At 50.2% G+C, this 18,827-nt stretch overlaps 1 protein-coding gene across 1 annotated transcript; it reads right to left on the bottom strand.

The window, feature by feature from the left end:
• Positions 1–1,004: 1,004 nt before the first annotated feature.
• ADORA2A (adenosine A2a receptor) lies at positions 1,005–8,643 on the bottom strand. The gene is made up of 2 exons (XM_026037704.1): positions 8,026–8,643; positions 1,005–2,005 (listed from the first exon to the last, which is right to left on the bottom strand). The coding sequence occupies exons 1-2, from the start codon at positions 8,373–8,375 to the stop codon at positions 1,045–1,047; spliced, it is 1,311 nt and encodes a 436-aa protein (XP_025893489.1). The 5' UTR covers positions 8,376–8,643; the 3' UTR covers positions 1,005–1,044.
• Between the last annotated feature and the right edge of the window lie 10,184 nt (positions 8,644–18,827).

Raw genomic sequence — 18,827 nt, 5'->3', positions numbered from 1 at the left:
GGTGAACATGGCGAGAGCCGGTAGGATGACCCTAGAGCAGGGAGAGAAAGAGCATTTAGGGTGCAGAGGAGGACAAGTCAAGAAGAAAGCAGAACCCGCCAGTGCCGTGGGGCCACGTCACACACGGGGCAGCCCCGCACAGCACCGGGGCACTGCCCGGCCCGTGGGGCTGGTGCCAGAACCCGGCCGGCTATTTCGGAGCCCCCAGTCCCCCGCGGGGCCTCCGTGCTGGAGGCTCCATTATTTGCTAGATGAAAGTGGAGGCTACGAGGTTGTATTTGTCTGCGCATTGGGAACTTTGAGACTTAGGGAATGGATATGAGTCCTTGCCCAGCTTTTATAACCTAACGTTGAGTAATCTAATCAAGACAGGGGAAAAAAACAAACAAACAAAATCTGAGGAACCTGTTAGAGCTTAAGTTGAAAAACACAAACCGAAAACAAAACGCCACGGTCGAAGGCATTCAAAGTTCCCACTGGGTAGATGCCCTCCTTGTCCAAAAAGCCACTGGCATCCTCCCCGGCAAACAGAAGCTGCTACCCAGCTGCAAACCCAGTTGCTAACACTTGAGGTTGTGGAGGGCCACAGTGCTGACCGGCCTCTCCCTGCTGCTCTTTGCAGTAAGTGAATATTCCAGCCAGGCTTTTATTTCTCTCAGTACTGACAGCACAAGCGACGCACAACCACGGACACGCGGGACAGCTAACGTCACAACGTGCCCTGCATCAGCAGAGTTCTCCCAGTGCTGCACTTGGGATCCATCTCTGACCCAGGCACTGCTCCTGGCGACGGGTCTCTGTTGGGCAACATGTCCCTTCCGCCTGCCGTCCATCTCAGTGGTCTCTTGGCTTTTCTCCAGTCTGGTCTTTAGCATCTTCCCAACAGTCCTGGGTAGGGACACCTTTCTCCACAGCAATCTTAATACAAATGTCTCCCCCCCCAGCCCCCAACCTCCCTTTCTGCCACAGCAGAGGCCACCAATGGGGAAAAAAAAGGAAAAAAAGAAAAAAAGTAATTCAACCAGGAAGACTTTGCAAGAGTCATCAGGAAACATCAGATGCTGCAAAGGCTGTGCTTTCTAGATCTGAGTAGGAGATATGGGCATCAAGTAGCTCTTCACCCTGGAGCTCCCTGTTCATGCACGCATCTGAGAGAACCCCATTTTTGCAGGAATGTGGGAGATGCCCATTTGTCTCCATGTCCACAGCGTTCCCATTCTGGTGCCATTCCAAGGCCACTTTGCATTTGTTCAAGTCCTGCTTCTCGGGATCCCTGTGGATCTCTCCGTTGGTGTACACCTCCAAGGCATACTCACCAAAACGTATGCTGGCGTTCTCGCCGTCCCCACCGTGCGTGGAAGTCCTGGAGCTGGCTGCTCCTGCCTTGAAGGGCTCCTTCCGCCCCAGGATGTGCTGGCTGATGATCTTACGGAAGGTGTGACGGAACTCCCTGATGCGGTAGGCATAAATCAGAGGATTTACGACGGAGTTGGCATGAGACAAGATAATGGCCAGGTACATCAGCCAAAGGGGAGCTCGGGCACAGTCTGGGCAAAAAAGGGTAAAGCAGTTAATAATGTGTAGTGGAAGCCAGCAGATAGCAAACAGCCCAACAATGATGGCTAAAGACTTGGCTGCGTGGACCTCCTTCTGCAAGGTGGAGCGTGAGCGTTCCCCGTGCACCATCTTGTTCTCCATCTGCTTGAGCTGTCGTCGGGCTGCCATGAAGATTTTCAAGTAGATACCAAACATGAGGAGGAGAGGCAACAACACGCAGGCAAAGAAGTTGTAGTAGACCATGTACTCCATGGTGACCACCGCCTCAAAGAGACACACCACCATACTGTTGCTGCAGTTGATGGGAGAGGACTTGTTGGCTCCCTGCTCTTCAACCTGCGCGCGTTTGTGCCACCCAAGCATGGGTGTCAGGCCGATGATGAAAGACAACACCCAGCAGATCGCAATGATACCTTTGGCTCGAGAGCCAGTCACCAAGCCATTGTACCTGCAAAGCAGAGGAGACCAGAATTACAACAGCATCACTGGGTGAGCCCCCAACACCTAAGCAATTTGCCAAAGGCCCAACCTCCCAGAAGGCAGAAGAGAGCGAGAAAGGCTCCTTCTCCTTCACATGAGCCCTTGAACAGCTGTGCAGGAGTTCCCCAAGCCAGACAAGCACCACAAGGCCTCACCAGTGATGCTGCCTGTCCCCTACTTCCCTCCTCTCTCCCCGGGGCAACATGCAGAGGACACAAAAGCAGCTAAATGAGCATGGTTTCCATCTGCCTTCTCTCCTACCATCTTCCCACTTGCTCATATGTAGGAAACCTGGACGTCCAGCACCACCAGGCTTCCTTGGGCCAGGGAAGCCCTCCAGCCCAGCCACGTTGACTCCAAGCCTTCCTCATGAAGGAGGAAGGAGACTCCTTCTCAGGAAGGAGGAAATCAGCTGAGGACACGCTCTGACTGCAGGTATGTTGTGGGCTGCACTGCACACACCAAAGGAGACCTTGGTGGTGAAGGTGTTGATGTGCCCGGCTCAAACCAGCGCTCCTGGTAATAAATCTTCTCAAAAAAACTCAAAAGAGACAATACGCAACGTGGTAAAAACCTGACAGTGCAGCCAAGGACCTTTGTTTGCTTGAAATACCAGCCATTTCCCAAGGCGTCCCAGGTTACTGCGAGCGCTGAGCTGACTCCACCAGTTCTGCTCGCAGAAAATGTAAATCAGGGCAGCAGGTTAACATTTCACTGCCTTTCCTTGGTCACATTTTGCATGGAAAATTGATGGCTGCATTCCCACATTGTCCGGCATGGGTCCCACACTGTGCTTGACCCCGTGTGTCCGATCGGACAGCGGTAGCTTTGGGCTCCCACTGTTTACCTGCTGTTCCTTCTCTCTTTGTCCACACCTTGAATTCTTTCAGCAAACATCAAAAAAAAAAAAAAAAAAAAGAAAAAAAGTCCAACTAGCTATGGAAATTTCTCCCTCTCTCAATGAAGTGTTTAATCCCCTGGGTTTATGCTGCTATCCTAGCGCAAGTTGAAGACAGGGGAGGAGAGATGCTGCTTTCTCCAGGCACGGAGCAGAATGGAGATCCTGCACGTGTTTTAAATCCCGGCTGATGGGTCTTGGAAGGAAACTGCCTCTGCACAACCAACTGGCGGGTCTGAGTCTCCCCTCCTGAACTGCATTTCAAAGGCAGGAAAGAGGGAATCAAGGGAGCCAGCCACACAGTTCCCAGCACCCAAAATACTCCACAATCCCCTTTCTGCAGATTCAGGGAAGAATCCAGCTGGTCCTGGGAGATCCTTTTATTTTTCCCAGCAAGCGGTGCATCCTGCTGACGGGGAGGACACTGTGTGAAGGGTCGAGGGGAGCTGCTTACGGCCAGACCTCATCACCAGAGCCAAACAGCATCTGCACTAGAGAAGAGCACCGAGGGAGCAGGAGAGTGGCCAAAGGCACTGGAAGCTGGAAATAAAAAAAAAAACTGAAGCCCTGGAGCCGGCTACAGCTTTGTCAGAGGAATTTTGAAATTGCACAGCTGTTATCCCACGACTAGAGATGTCCCTTCCACTAAAAATACATTTATTGCTGCTCCAGGCAAACACCCCCTTGCTTCTCCCTCCCTCTTGGCCTCCGGGGATTCCCAGACAACAAAGCTTCACAGGGCTCTGGGACAGCGCTGAGGCCCAGGCAGATTCCTGCTCTCTCCCTGTGGTGTATTTTGCCAGCAGAGGTGATGACCGACCTCTTGGGGTGTGTGTTTCCATAAGGTCTTGCCCAGGATTGCCAAGAGTTAAGGGTGGAAATTCACAGTGTCTCGTGCTATCGTGTGTGGCATCCCGTTGGCACCTATTGGGAAAGGTCTGTTCACTTGGGAGAACTTCACCTCTAGGTCCCACCTGCGACACTGAATAACTTGGCAGAGGTAGGGTTACTGTCTGGACAAATATTCCTGGATTTATTCTTTCTTTCCGCTTAGAAATGTCACCTGGCTGGCACCGAAGGTTCAGTGTGTCTGTCTAGGCATATTCTGAGGCTTGCAGCAGCCACGTCAAAGCTACAGTCCATCTTCCCAGCACCAAACAGCTCTGCAAGGTAAGTTCAGGGCTTCTAGGAAACATTTGGTTCAGCGTGAGCTGGTGGCACCTGTGCAGGAGACGCAACCTGCTGAAAAGAGCTGGTTGCACCCACAGTCTGTGCTCGGCAGTCAGCAGTGACTTTGCCGCGTGTCTGATGTGTCCAGACAGCACTGGATTGCCCGTGCACGAGCAGCTCTGCGCTTCCAGGAAATACTGGACTTGCCACACCAGTAATGGCTTTTACTCATGAAAACCCAGACACAAATAAAGGGCATTAGTGCAGAGCCCAGACGCACGCAAGGTGGGGTTGGGTGAGGGGATGTGGGTGCCTGGCTCCTCCAGAAAACCAAGTCCAGTTGTGCAAGTACATAAAAAATTGGGTGCTTTCCTAAAAAATTTTCTTTAGTACCTTCAGAACAGACAACAAGAGGAGTCACCCAGGAACTCTGCCTGTCTTGCTGCTCTCCTGGCCACAGACTGGCACCCTGCCCTTGGGAGAGCAGCCGCGCTCAGCAACACACAACCCATCCCTGCTGCCCACAGATGGGCACGTATCTCTCAAAGGCAGATGTGATGAGAGTGAGCAGAGACTGCTCCTCTGCACAGTGCAAGAACCACTGCACATACAATGTGCAACCATCTTCAGTCTGAAACCATGGTAGCAGCAGTTTATGGGACCTGTGAAGCCACAAACAACTAGCTGTACTTCCAAAGTGTGGCCCGTGGTTTACAAAGGAGGAAGCAAATTACTCTCATATTAGGATGAATCTGCTCATAATATATTTGAGACAAAAATAAGCACATGGAGATAATATCTGTCCTAAAGTCAAAGGCTTATGGAAAGCAGGATACAAAAGCAATCCAGATGTGTCTCAAGGTGCCAATAAAGCACTATTTGTTCAGGGTTTTCATACATCTCTATTCTTCCCACCCCAGACTCAGAGAAGCAAGTTGTGTCCAGCTCCGCTAGGCTCTGGCTAAAAAGCAACCTGTCATCCCAAAGCCAACTCAGAGCTGCAACTTTAATCACTGTCAGACGGCTGAATCCGGGCCCAGGCTCCAAGCATCAGGGAGCTGCATCTTAGCACTGCTTTCCAGAGGAGCATCCCAGTACCTTGGGCAGTCAATCACCTCCTCAAGCAGCTCTCAGCAGAGGAAAAGCTCTGCCCTCCAGCCAGTTCATGTAGTTGGCACCGAGTGACACAAACAAGGATTCATTCTGCAGGTGAACACCTAAAGCCAGCAGGAACCTGAGAAAACTCTTCCGTTTGACTGCAGGAACAAAAACTTCTCCCTTTCCAGCACATCCCGACTACCTGTCCCTCACCACGGGAATACTTGCACCACAAATGCAAGCACAAGAGCTTGTGGCTGGGCACCGTGCCCCTTGGAGCAGTTGTTGGCACCAAAGAGCCTGGAAAGTGGCAATTTTCCTGGGCTCATGACTTCATCCTGGAGCTCAGACTCCAGGCAGGTTTATTTAGAACACCCTGGGGGTTCATATCAGTGAGCGCAGGATTTCAGGCACCTGCCATGCCCAAGAGACAGTCTGCTTTTAGTCCCAGACCAAAAAATGGCTGGGCTCCCTTCCTTGGGAATGCTCTACTGCCTCTCTCAGTGTCACAATTGTATAAAGCCTGGCAGAATGTCCCAAAATTCCAGGCAAAATGCAGCAAAAGGTCGTGCAAACTTCTGGAAAGTTTATCATATTCTGCATAATGTTATAATCACTTTACAAAGTGGAAGCCACAAGACAGACCAAATCGAAATGTATCAAAAATTACTTTTATGTGTTTTTAAATTTTACCCGTGATTTTTCTCATTGCAGTTTCAGAGGGATGGTCTTGTATGCACAGAAAAACTGTTCCAAAGGTAAGTCTATCTTTGCATTGAGGTGTTCAAAAAGAAGCAGTATCAGAAATCTCACTCTTCAGTCTCTTTCACATCATCTCCTTCACATCTAATTTATATGTGTCGCAATACACACCAACATAGGCAACCTCATCCACCCAGATGTTCATTTCTCTTGGGACAAATCAGACATGAGACCATCAACAAGAAAGAGAAGAAGAAAAAATAGGTTTAGGCCTCTGTTTTCTTCTAAGACACATGAAGGACATGTGGGTTTTTTGGTTTAAGAGACTGATGACTATTAGGAGAGCCTTAGCTGTTACCTTTCTCATCCTCTGAGGTTTTCCCAGATGGGAACTCAGGAAAGATGGGGTGGAAACGTTGCATCCTTACTGGTACAACTTTTTTTCCAACTATTTAACATTAATTAACTATTAAATTTTTGAGGCAACCAGATATTAGAAGAAAAAAAAATGAGGTGAACAGTCTGAGTCCTACCACAACTCGGCTAATCGGCTTTCACCCGCTCAGCACGTCCGAGATCCAACACCTCATGTTTATTCATCCACGGATTCTTCTAGAGGAGACAGAGCGGGCGAGTTCTGCTCCGGCTGTCGAAGGACAAACGGGTAGAGACCAGAAGGGGGGACCTGCGGTTCTGCCCGTGCGTTTCTGTGCCCAATCATCTCCAGGGTTTCGGGGGTGGAAGAGGGTGTGTTTTGTTTTCTCCAAAACAAAACAGCAAAACAGGTACAATACTCAGCACCGGCGAGCTCGTATTTTTCTGAGAGACTTTTTATTTCGGCTTATTCCAGGAAATTGAAGTCTCAAGGCAATAGGCAACGGAAAAGCCAAAAAAGCGGGCAGAAATCCAAATTTTTAAAATCCTTTTCCTTTCAAGTCATCCCCCAACAATGTGAATGCTTAAACCGTCAGCAAAAGCTTCCAGGGTTAACTCACGAGAGCTGAATTAAAGGCATCAGGCATTCTCAAAATCAATTCAGAGGCAAGCTGCCGAGCACTACCCTGCCTATGTCTCTTTGTGCCATTTATCATTATATTGGTTTATAAAACTAAAAGTGCCTGCTCGGTAGAACTGTCAAAAAGTGGAGGCAGCCTGAATTTAGAGCTGCTAATATTGACAGTTTGGGTTTTGTTTTTGTTTTTCTGCAGCGGACCGGAATGGTTCCTCCCTGCAGCCACAGCAGAGGCTGCAGCACTGAGGGCTCCAGGTTTGGGAAGCGGCAACTCAGGGTGAGGCTGCAGGAGTTCAGGCTCGTTGAAAGCGGTCCCATATGGAAAGGTCATTGCCTAGCTCTAGGGAGAACATTCTCTGGTTTTGCATGAGAGGGTTTTGTTGGTTTTTTTTCTGCAAAAACAGCCAGATAACCAAAATATTCACGAGAGAGAAAATAGAGCTGCAGAGACCAGAGACCAGACTCAGCCTTCGCAGGACGGAGCACATCCCGAAACCCAGACTCGAGTGCAAGGGAACAAGGAGGTTGTTCCAGTTCTGGGACTGCGTTTGCGGCATGGAGAGAAGCAAGTCTCTCCACACGGGAGAGCCCGTGGCCTCCTCGGGACACGGGACACACGGGGCCTCCTCGGCTCTGCCCACACTGGCCTCTCCCGAGGCTTCCTCGGCAGCCCAAGAGCTCACGGGGGCGTCACCACGACACGTTTAACCCGGGTCTTCCAGCAGCAGCCCCGGCCGGATAAATCCCATCCCATCGGCAGGCTCCAAACGGAGCCATGGCTCCACGTGTGCAGCTGACCTTCCCTTGATCCACAGGAGGCTCCTGCCCGCACTCGGAGCAGCAGCTCCTGCCCTCGGCCTCCAGCTCTGTTACTCGGATCTCATGTTCTTGGAGCTCCAGGCTGGAGACCACAGCAAAACCATCCTTGGGGGTGGCGAGGGGACGAGCCTTGTGGCGGTTTTCCAGAGCCCAAAAAGCATTTTTCCAATTACAAGGAACTAAACATCCATGTAACAACCCCTCTTCTCAGCTCATCTGCTCTGGCGCTCTCCCTGGTGACCATCCCTCACCAAGACCCCCGTGTTTCCCCCAGCCCGCCCAGCCTCACCTGAGGGGGATGCGGATGGCGATGATGCGGTCGATGGCGATGGCGAGGAGGCTGAAGATGGAGCTCTGCGTCAGCACCAGCACAAAGCAGGCGATGAAGAGGCAGCCGTAGAAGAAGGCGCAGAAGCCGGTGCTGATGGTGATGGCGAAGGGGATGGCCAGCACCCCCACGGCGATGTCGGCGGCGGCCAGCGACACCACGAAGTAGTTGGTGACGTTCTGCAGGTTGCTGTTCAGATAGACCGCCCAGCAGACCAGGATGTTGCCCAGGATGGCCAGCACGGCAATGACCAGCTCCAAGACGATGTACGCTACGTCGGAGAGGAAGTCTTCCTTCCCATGTACTAGCATGGTGAGAGCGACGGGGCCAAAGCGAGAACGTGCCAGAAAAGCCCAGCGTTCATATCTGCAGAGCGCTGGGCAGCCAAGACGCCTCAAAGCCGCCGGGGGTCCCAGGAGCGCTCACGTGGTGGCCACCTTGCAAGGAGCTTCACACTTGCTCCTTCCTCCCCACGGCTGTCCAAGAGCTCCACAGCAACAGGTGCAAAGAGAAGAAACGTGGCTTGCAGCTCCAGCAGAGCGGATCAACTCAGCGCACTCCAGCAGACAGGGCCCCAGAAGAGAAGCTCACGTGGATGGACGCTGCTCCCCAGGCCACTGAGTCCAGCAGGCAGCCGGGCACAGCGGGCGCTCCGGCCGGCACCATTGCACAGGCTCTCAGCTTGGGTTTCCTGTTGACACTCATGCTGCTAGTCACGGTTTCCTGTCACTTACACACCTACCAGCAACATCCTGTGGGTCTCTTTTTTCCCCCCTTTTCCCCCCAGGACTTAGGAAATGTTCTCTTCAGCTGAAGCAAGCGTTCAACTTCTCCACTTGCTATTTCCTTAAAAGAAAAAAAGAAAAACAAAACCCATGCACACTAAGTAATCGGTTCCATGGAGATGGAAAGAGCAAAATTTCATTAAAGTGGCATATTAAATTGATAACGGATATTAAACGGACCTAGAAGAATACATCACTGGCAAAAATCTCACATTTTGTCTATGTGGAAGGCTGCAGAGCCGAAGCAAGGCTGGGATGGCAGCGTTTCATAGAAAGGTTAAGGCTGGAAGGGACCTCTAGAGATCATCGTTTCACCATGGCGAGGAGCAACAAGGGATGTTTTGTTGGGGACGCTGCCCAGCGAGCTGGCACTTGAGCAGCTGCTCAGTCGTCAGCCCTGAAACACGAGAGCCCTGCTAATTATTGGGGATTACTGGGCAAGCACTGGGGAGAAATGCAGGAGCCTTTTGGCCTGCACCCGTCTGCCTCCATCCCCGAGGCTCGAGGCACCTCGCGCTTCCCACGCTCGTGCAGGCGCCACACGTGTGACACGAAGGCTCCTTCCAAAGGGGTCCGTGCCGCTGGCACGTGGGCCCTCGTCTCCACACCGCTTCCTTGGAGCTGCGGACGGCGAAACGTGATGGGAAATGGGAAATTTCCCAGGGAAAAAGGGCCTGGGCACGGCAGGGAGGGACACGTCCCGGCACTTCCCTGCTGCAAATGGATATTCCCTGCAAGGGTTTGTGCAAGTCCCATTCTGCAACACTACCTTTGTTGCATAAACCTTCGTGCTATCAGCACTTAGCTGCTTTATTCCTCATATCTGCCTTTTACAGTGGGGTTTTCTGCATCCCCAGATGCAGACGCATTGGCTTTCACAAGGTCAGCGTCACCTTTCAAGCACAACCAGCCAGAAGCACATCCACCAAGTTACCCCCTCTACAGATCCCCAAAAAAAGCTCACAGAGACACAACACCAAGCTCATCTCCCAACACATTTACACTCTTGCATGATCAGACACACAAACCTGGTGCTGCTTGCAAGGACATATGCTCCATACAGCCACCACTGCATACGAACACATGGACATCTTCCACATGCTTACACACCTCACCCATCTTCCCAGGTCACCTCATTTCTTTGATTTCAGATGTCCATTTTACTCCAAAACTCAGCCAAAACATAGAGCAATAAAGAACACAGTTTCCTAGGCTTTGTGCCATGCAGTCAAGTCATAGTTGACTTCTGTCCTACCCCATCACTGGCTTTTACACCTTATCCAACGTTTTATAGCAGTATTTTCTCATAAATTTAAGAGAACAGCTACTCCAAACAAACATCAGAGAGATGCAGCATTAACTAATAGACACTCGAGATCAACTTGGGATGCAAAATGTACCTCCAAAACAGGAGATCTGCAAGTGATCTGGTGTGGCCTAACCCACACCAGGGTTTCATGCCTTCACAGTTGCCTCTCTGTTTTGAAGCTGGAAACCTAATTTCTCAGGGCAAAATAAAAGGGTAAAGACAGTGATAATGCAAGAAAATATGATTAACTAGTGATTCACATATGATCTCAGGAATATAATCAGATTTGGGACATTTCATTGATTTAGAGCTCTACTGTTAATGCTGCTTTGAAAGGAAAGTGAGCGGTTCCTCGTGGTTTGGATGTGCTTCAAAATCTAGCTTTTCCTCTACCTTCAATAATCTCGGGTTTGCATTTTGTTTTGTTAGTGTGGGAGAAATCAACACGAGATTAGTTTTTGATCTAGCCATAAAGAGAAAGATAAAGATCATCCATTTAATCTTTTTTTTTCAAGAACAAAAAAAACCCAAGAAGCTTCTATATTGCTTATCTTCTTGTAGCAAATATCCTGTTTTCCAATGACCTGCCAGAGATTGCTTCTGCTTACTTGTCTCAGTGATGTTAATGCCATGCTCCTGTACCACTTCTCCAGTGTCTGATTACCCATTTCAAGTCCTAATGGGTTTGTTTCAAAGCTGAAAACACCCCCCACTAGTCTGACTTCCAGGGAGGCGGAATAGAATTAACATCAAATAGAGACAAAGAAAGCCAGGAGGGAGAGAAAACAGAAAGGGCAAGGTGAAAATGAAGCTACAGTGCTCTGTGCTTGCAGGAAAGAGGAGGAAAATGAGAAAAAAAGGGTGGAAAAAAGGGTGGCAGGGAAAAAAAAAAAAAAAAAAAAAAAAAAAAAAAAAAAAGGAAGAAAAAGTGGGAAAAAATGGAAGCAAAAGAGAAATAGTTTTTGTCCATCAGATACATCACGTGTTTATGTCCAAAAGCTCCAAGTTGGAGCTAAATCTCATGTCCCTTAGGTTCACAGCAGCACAGTGACCAAGTAATTCCCTGGCCGTGGAAGGGGAAGCCTCCGCATTCCCCACCTCCTAACACCTCTTTTTTGCATTTCCATGCAGGCCAAGCTCATGACTCCAAGCCCAACTCCAGCTGCAGAACAAGCTTAAAAAAAGTCCCAAAGTTCTTGGGATGTACTTGAGGTGAAACTAATGCTATGTAAAATAAAACAATCAAAAAAACCACAAGCTATTCTGCGGGATGAGGGTGAAAGCACAAAAGAAAAAAAAAAGCTTTCTGCAAGGAATTAAGGTCTGAACTGGTCAAACACATCCAGACACTAAGATCATTTATTCAAAGTACTACTGGGTTGCCCGCACACCTCACAGCCTTATCTCTGAGGGCCAAAGTGAAATTACTGGAATATTCTTTCCCATTTTGGAGCCTCCTTTGGGGAGATTACAGATCAAATTTAATGATGACATCACGTGCTGTTTTCAGACACATTGGTGTGTTTAACCTTCAATCATTTGTTTCCTAGTTTGATTTGAACTTTCTAATTTAGCTCCACGTTGGTCTAGACCCTTCTTTCTCACCTGTCTTCACAAACGGTGGCCTGATTCTTCCACTCAGCCCCTGGTTTCTGAAGCAGTTTGTGAGATGTCCGGTCCAGAAGAGGACCACATGGCCTCACCAATGGGCTGGGAAGCACTGAGAGTTCTGCAGAGCCTGCACACCTCAAAACAGACATAACTGGAGCTGATTTAAGTGTCCAAGCCAGGATTAAACAATATTGTGTGTCCGCTGCTTCTCTAGCAGCAACAGAGATGAGAAAAAGCAGTTATTAGGTGCATAATCCCAGCATGTGAAAGGCCTCAACTTGCTGCACACGAAAAGTGCCACAACCCAGGAGGTTCCCATGTTTCACCTAAACTGACCCCTCGTCTCATTCGTCTCCTGCACTGACAGCCTGTTATATATTTCATTCAATGTGACACAGGGTCTTTGATTGTAGAAGTATCTCCAGCTTGTTTCAAATCACCAGGCCCTTCTGCGCATGAGGCTGGTAATTTCCTGCATTTACAGGGACAAAACAAAATACAAACTACCTGGAGAAGACAACGCATATTCGGAGAAAATAGGGATTTATTATAGAATTATCTACTTCATGTGAGACTCAAAGGCTCAACAACCAGGGCTGGCAGGATAAAATCAATTAACAACCTGTTTTACTCACTGGGAAGTGTATATTGAACATCTCGAGCCCTCGAGGGATCAATACTTCAAGCTTCTCAAAACTTAAGGAAAATATCCTGCCTCCCACAGCCTGCTGGACAGCTACAATTAGTATTTCTTCTCAAGCTCATGCTTTGTTTTGTTAATTAGATTAATTCTTCCTCGATACCCTGGGCTATGTTCCGGCCTTTTCCCCATTATTAAATAAGCCTTTCTTGCCACTCACGAACCTGTAAAGCTGCTGTCCTGTTCACTTCTAGTGATTTGGAACACTCTGTCCTCGCTCATATTTCAGCCCCAGTGAAAAATTGCTCCTTGAAAGCTCAATAAAGCATCTGAACAGCACGTTCCCATGAAGTGAGTCACCACTGGAGGCTGAGCAAGCTTTTGTTTGGGATCTCCAGTTGGCTTTGGACTGAAGTGTTGCTCCTACAAGCTGCTGAGCTCCCAAAGAGCCCAGGTAAGCACCAGCCAACGTGAGCTTTCAACAACCCTCCTCCATCAAATCCAAGTCCTACTCTTGTCTCCTTCTGGCCAAGTCGAGTCGTCTTGGTTTGGATGTCCATGCTCCACCACACGAGTAAGATGAAGACTCCCTCTTCTCTCAGCGTGTGGACTGATGTGTTGGACAACATCTGTGATGTTCCAGTTGAAAACTGCTCGAGACACATGAGCAAAAGCCCCTAAGACAAGTCTGTGGACATGTAGGTGACAAACTGCAGCTTCCTTGGTCTTCCCCATGAGCTGTAGCTCCCTCCAGGCTCCAGACAAGACTGGTTTCTCCTTGTTTGCTTCAGGATGGGGGAGGCAAGGGAGGAATGCAGCAGGCAGCTCGTGAGGCCAGCAGGAAGGGGAAAGGGTGGCCCTTTGCGGAGCCAACCTCAGGGAATGAGGCTCATTCCACAGATAACAGCCTCACTTCTGCTTCTGACAACCCGGCCCTTCCCAGGTACCAGACACACACAGATTGCCGACTTCCCTTAGGGAAAATCCTTGAATTCGCATACGGCAACGAGCAGAAAATTGCTGCTCCGTCACGCGTCTGCTGTTTTCCCAAGCCCAGAGCAAGGAGATACTTTTCAGTTTTTATCTTCTTTGGAAGTTCTCCAGCTCAAGGAAAACCCCAGTATTTCTCAAATGGAAGAAATCTTCTCTCTCACGTCTTAAGAGGATCACGGCACAAGAAATGAACCAACGTCCTCATGGGCTCTACAAGAACTTGCAGAAGACACTTGATTAGCACCTCACGCAGAAGAGCCTCCCCAGGCCCCTCAGTGCCCCCCGGCTCCTCTCCCTGTCACTGAGGGACCCAGAGAAGGGGCTGGGAGGGCAGGGGAGAGAAGGGAGGGAGGCATCACCTGTCTCACCAACACATACTTCTTCTGGCTCCTCTATTAGTGCTATTATTGGTTATATTTTTAAATGATCTTTTAGGTCATCTGCTTACAGTAATAGGAGGAAATTAAATATTAATAACAGACTATTTCCCTGTAGACTGTTCTTTGTTAACAGAGGATACAAGTAGAACAAGGCAGGCAAAATTATCAATACCCCACGCGCTCGGTTTTCAGGTTCTTGGAGCATTGCAGTTTCCATCAGCCTTCGGTGGAGCTAGAGAAGCTCCTGCCTTCACACACACTGGCACAGGGGCAGAAATTGGTGATATCTAGAAAGCATCAGTCTATTAAGGAGCTCCAAAATGCAGCTGGACCCTTGCAGGGCATCTTGTTCCAGACTTTATCCAAAGTATCACCTGGGTCACAGATGCTGGAGAAAACTGCAGGGCCAAGGATTCTCCGAAGCACAGAGCCTTCCTCCCTGCATGGAGCCAGGTCTTCCTCCAGGGTGAAAACCTACGGTTGGACAACGGCATCCCAGGAATGGCTCTGCCAAAACTCCAGAACCATGGAGTGAAATCAGGGCTCCGGCTTCTCTAAGCTTGGTCTATTCCCCTCTACAAGGGAAGAGCGGCCCTCCAGGACTTAGAGCCTCCCTGCCACATCCTTGGCAGAAGGCAAAGCAGGAATCTGGACCGCTCCTCAGCTTTGTAAGCTCAGGTATGTGACAGAGGGACAAAATTTCTGCTTTACCTCTCCATTCCTGCTGCAGCCCAGGTCCAAAAAGGAGCCTCTGTTCAGAGTGAGAGCAAACAGGGTGAACTTGGGCACCACGTCTTTACTGATGAGGGGATCACTAGGATAACAGACACCTATGCTGCTGCATCAGTAACTACAAGAAAAAGCAGTAATAATCATACCCTGCTGATCTGTCCCATTTCTCTGCTCTCTCCCTGTTTATTCCTGATATAAAAGCACAAATGGAAACATTCCAAAAAATCATAAACTGCATCAGACAACAAGCAAAGGTCATAACAGAGGGTTTGCTGTGACCTGACAGAAAGGGCCAAGCTGAAACCAACACTGCAACTTTGCCTCCTGCCCTCCAAGTGCTAGAAGTGGATTAATTCTTATTGCAGTAGAAGAGAAGTGGGGAACAGAACACATTTGACTTTTTTTTTTCCCCCCCTTTTTGCCCCCTTAAGTGGATGTTAGAAATGTTTAAAAGCAAAGAAGAAAAAAACCCCAAACCCTCTCAGTAATTATTTCTATTTTAAGGATCACAGAAAGCCAGGGAGGGCACAACTAAGTAGGGCTGAATGACCAGCAGCTGAGAGGCCAGAGAAACAAAGAAGGGGAAGGCGACGGGTCCTGGTGCCCGTTCGGCACAGGCGGCTTTCTGGGCTGCCCTCGGCTCCTGATGCGACTCCAGAAGTCACAGAACCTCGCTGGATTTTGGAACAAACCGCTCGTATCCCGGATAATGACAGCAGCTCTCCTTCAGTGCCCTTCCAAAAGTGAAAAAGTGGAGCATTTGAATGACCTTTCATAATGCAGACATGTAAAGAAGGCTAATAAAAACAAAGCAGCATGCCCACAATGGAGATACCACGGCCAACAGCAACGATGATGTCTCTGAGGATCCGGTTGTCCTTTTCTGTACGAAGCAAGAGCTGAAAATTGACTTCTGCCGCCCTGAGCCCCACCAAAGCCAGCTGTGGTCACACTGGAGGAACATTTGATTCAAGAACAAAATGAAAGAAATGAGAAAAACGAGTCCCCCCTTCCCGCCTCGTTTAGCGCTTTGAGCAGGGACTCAAGCCGAGCGCCCGACCACGTGCTCATGTTCCTCATGTCACTCCTCATTGTCCCACCAGCCTCTCCGTCTCCACCTCAAAGCCATTGCCAGAGGATTTTTAGGACTCCCCCAGCCTCCGTGTGGCAGGACATGATGCTCCGATGTCTCAAGGCCACATGTCTCCCCCTATTCTCCTTGCTACGACTTGCACCGTACTCCGTCTCTCTTGCAACACGACTTCCATTTTCCCTGTTGCAGCCAACCGAGCCAACCAAAGCCTTTCTAGAGGTCCTCAGCTTTACATAAAATAAAGTTGAATAAGTCTTAAATAAGTAACTTAAAGTCTTTGTCTACAGCCCGCTTTCCTCGGCGCTCTCCAGCGCTGCTGCCCACCGATGCCTGAAGCGCCAGCTGCTGCTCCCAGGACTCCAGCAAAGACGCCGCTGTCGCACGCAGGCCGTGGTGCCGGGCTCCTAGGAAAACCCATAGAGCCTCACAGTTGCTGCACAGGAACATTTCTGGAATGCACCGCAGGAACGGTCCTCCAAGCGGCAGAATGAAGATGAACCAGAAGAGATGCCCACGGCGAACACCTCGGGTCTGTGGGACTTGACTCCAAGTACCCAGTAAGTCAGCCTGGGAGAGAGGGCTCCAAAAGAGGCCCCAGAATAGGCACCCACGAGCTTCGGGGCTGCTTCTACCCAAATGGGTCCATCTCGTGCTTGTTTGAATCCTGGAGGTGGGCTGTCCTGTGGCTATGCGGAACAGGGAAATCTCCCTTCAGCCAAAGCAACAACACAAACTGTCCCCAAATCCTCTTTCCCACTCCAGCCCCAGCTGGAGCTTCTCCCCTGTCCCTGCAGGAGCTGCCACCACTTAGACCCAGAGAGAACCCACCACGTAACCACATCAACCCCCAGTGCTCCCTGTGCCCACCCTGCTTACAACCCTCCTAACAGGCAACCAAAGCTCGGATCTAAATAAGCCCCAGGAGGGTCTAAAGCAACAGACAAACGTACTTTTAACCGCCTAAACAAGTCAGGTGTCTCAGTTTTAACAGATCCAGCTGAGGAGGTCCGATTTTCTCAGAGGAAAGCGCCTTTGGAATCAAGGTACTTGGAAGGATCGAGCACAGACCTGCTAGTACAAGTCATTTTGGTCCCCAACGCCACATTCAGGACAGGTAACTAACTCCTAAAAAGCCAACGTGCTCCCTTACTCGTGCCCTGGGACCTGCAGTGGTGCTGGTGGCTGCCCAAGCCAGTCTGATGCCATTTTCCACCGTCCTATTGAACCTGGGCACTGATCTGTGGATTAGACGTCTGTGGAAACTGTAATTATCGGAATCAATTCCAAACACGTCTCTTCTGAAGAGAGCATGAAAGAGCCTAACAACCTGCAACTGTCTTTTGTCCCGGGAAAGCTCCGTTACGGAAAAACCCGGCACGTGCCCAAGGACAAGGGTCTCATGCGGAAAGCAGAGCTGTTACCACCACACAGGATGATATTTAACAGTTTGCTTCCCTTAATTCCTTCATCCCAGCACTTGATTCATACTGGGAACCAGCAAGTCCATTCTGGGAAAACTTCCACAGCCAGAAGAACTTCCCAGTTCTCAGGGATATTCCCAACACAGGGAAGGACACGCAATGCTTAGCTGCTTTCCAGCAAAGGCAGCAGAACCGTTTATGTTCCTTTAGTGAGGAAAAGGGAGGACAGAAGCAGGAGGAGACCAGAAGAGGGGGAAACAAACCAAAACAGCCCTGAAGAAAAAAAAAAAACAGGAGAAACACAGGAGGGACACCAAGGCCAACTCCGAAATGAGGAAAGAAACTTCTTTCCATGAGGGAGAGCAGTGCAGACCTCGTCACTTCCAAGCGGACACACAAGAAGTGCAGAACGGGACCAAATTCCCTCTTTCACAGGCATCACTTACCAGAACCCGCGGTGGCCGGGCAAGAACCGCGGCCGGGAATGGCCACCGGTGCCGGCTCCGGCGCTGCTCCCGTGTCCTGCTGGCCCCGGAGCCGCCAACGCCGCCGGGACGAGCACCGGCCCGGCGAGGGCTGCATCCCGAGCAGCAGCAGCAGCAGATAAGCCCAGCCTGACCGCGCCAGATAGCGGAGGCCCCTGGAGCAGGGCCGAGGGCCGCGGGGCCGCCCGCGGGCGCAGATGCAATCGCCGCGCGGAGAGGGCCCCGCGCCGGCCGGCACGTCCCGCGCTCCGGCTAGCGCAGAGGGCTGGGCCGGGCCCCACGCTCTGCACGAGCCTCTTCCCTGCCCCTCCGCTCCAGCTCCGCCATCCCAAGGTGCTTCTTTCCCGCGAATTCCTCCGGGGTTTCGGCCTCCTGGGTTGCGAATGCTCCCTAAATTGTCCTGCAAAGGGAGCGCGTGGCTGCTCCAGCTCTTCCCACATCCCCCCTAACACCTGGCCTTTATCTCACTACCTGTCGGACAGCGATAAACCCGCTGCATGCAAACCCCGATTTATCACGTAAGATAAACACAATCCATCTCGGGAGCTGTCATCTCTTCGCAAACCCTGCCCTCCGAGGCTGCGTTTGTCGTTGGAGCAACTACTTGGTTTCTTCAGGCCTGAAATGCAGAGCTTTTCAAAATAAATACACAAAGCAAAAATACACGAGCAAGAGCCTCAAAGCATACGGGAAATGTCAAGGCTGGCCTTCCTGCCGCTGCATCTCCCACTCCTTGAGCAGCAAGGAAGTTCGTGCTGACCTGCGCTTCTGCATCCTCTACAATGGCACCTGCATGTACTTTGAGCATTCATTGTATTTTGTTATCTGCTATATTTCTTTTTCAGTAACCAACAAGTTCAATGACAAAAAGCAGCCTTCATGCAGAACAAGTCCCAAACTAAAGCCACAAGGGTGGGCGAGTTGCTTAAATACACGCAGGGAGTGAGATCCAAAGTGCTCTGAGCCTCTGCTGTCACATCTGAGCGACACGTGGGTCCTTCAGGTGCCATCCCGTTCTCTGTCAGCCCTGCAGGGCCCGATTTCAAGCTTCCATAACTGCAACATCACATAACTAAACTAACTAGTTCCTAACTAGTGCATCCTCCACCTCCCTCACACAGTATGGCCCTTTCTCCAGCCGTATCAAACGAAAGCAATATCAAAAAACGTTCAATTTGCTCCTTACAGAATTCAGAGCCAGGAACGGTGGAGCTCATGCCCTGACTGTTCACTCACACGTTCAGCAGGTATCCAGGCTAATTCCCATTGCAGTGCTGCTCCCTTCCATCCTCTGCTGCTTAGGCGGGTCCCTGG

This window comes from Nothoprocta perdicaria, unplaced genomic scaffold (assembly GCF_003342845.1).
Source record: "Nothoprocta perdicaria isolate Ctin4 unplaced genomic scaffold, notPer1 scaffold_2, whole genome shotgun sequence".
In the NCBI taxonomy this organism is placed as follows: Eukaryota; Metazoa; Chordata; class Aves; order Tinamiformes; family Tinamidae; genus Nothoprocta; species Nothoprocta perdicaria.
Note: the sequence above shows the minus strand (reverse complement) of the source record. Positions and strands in the feature narration are given on the sequence as shown.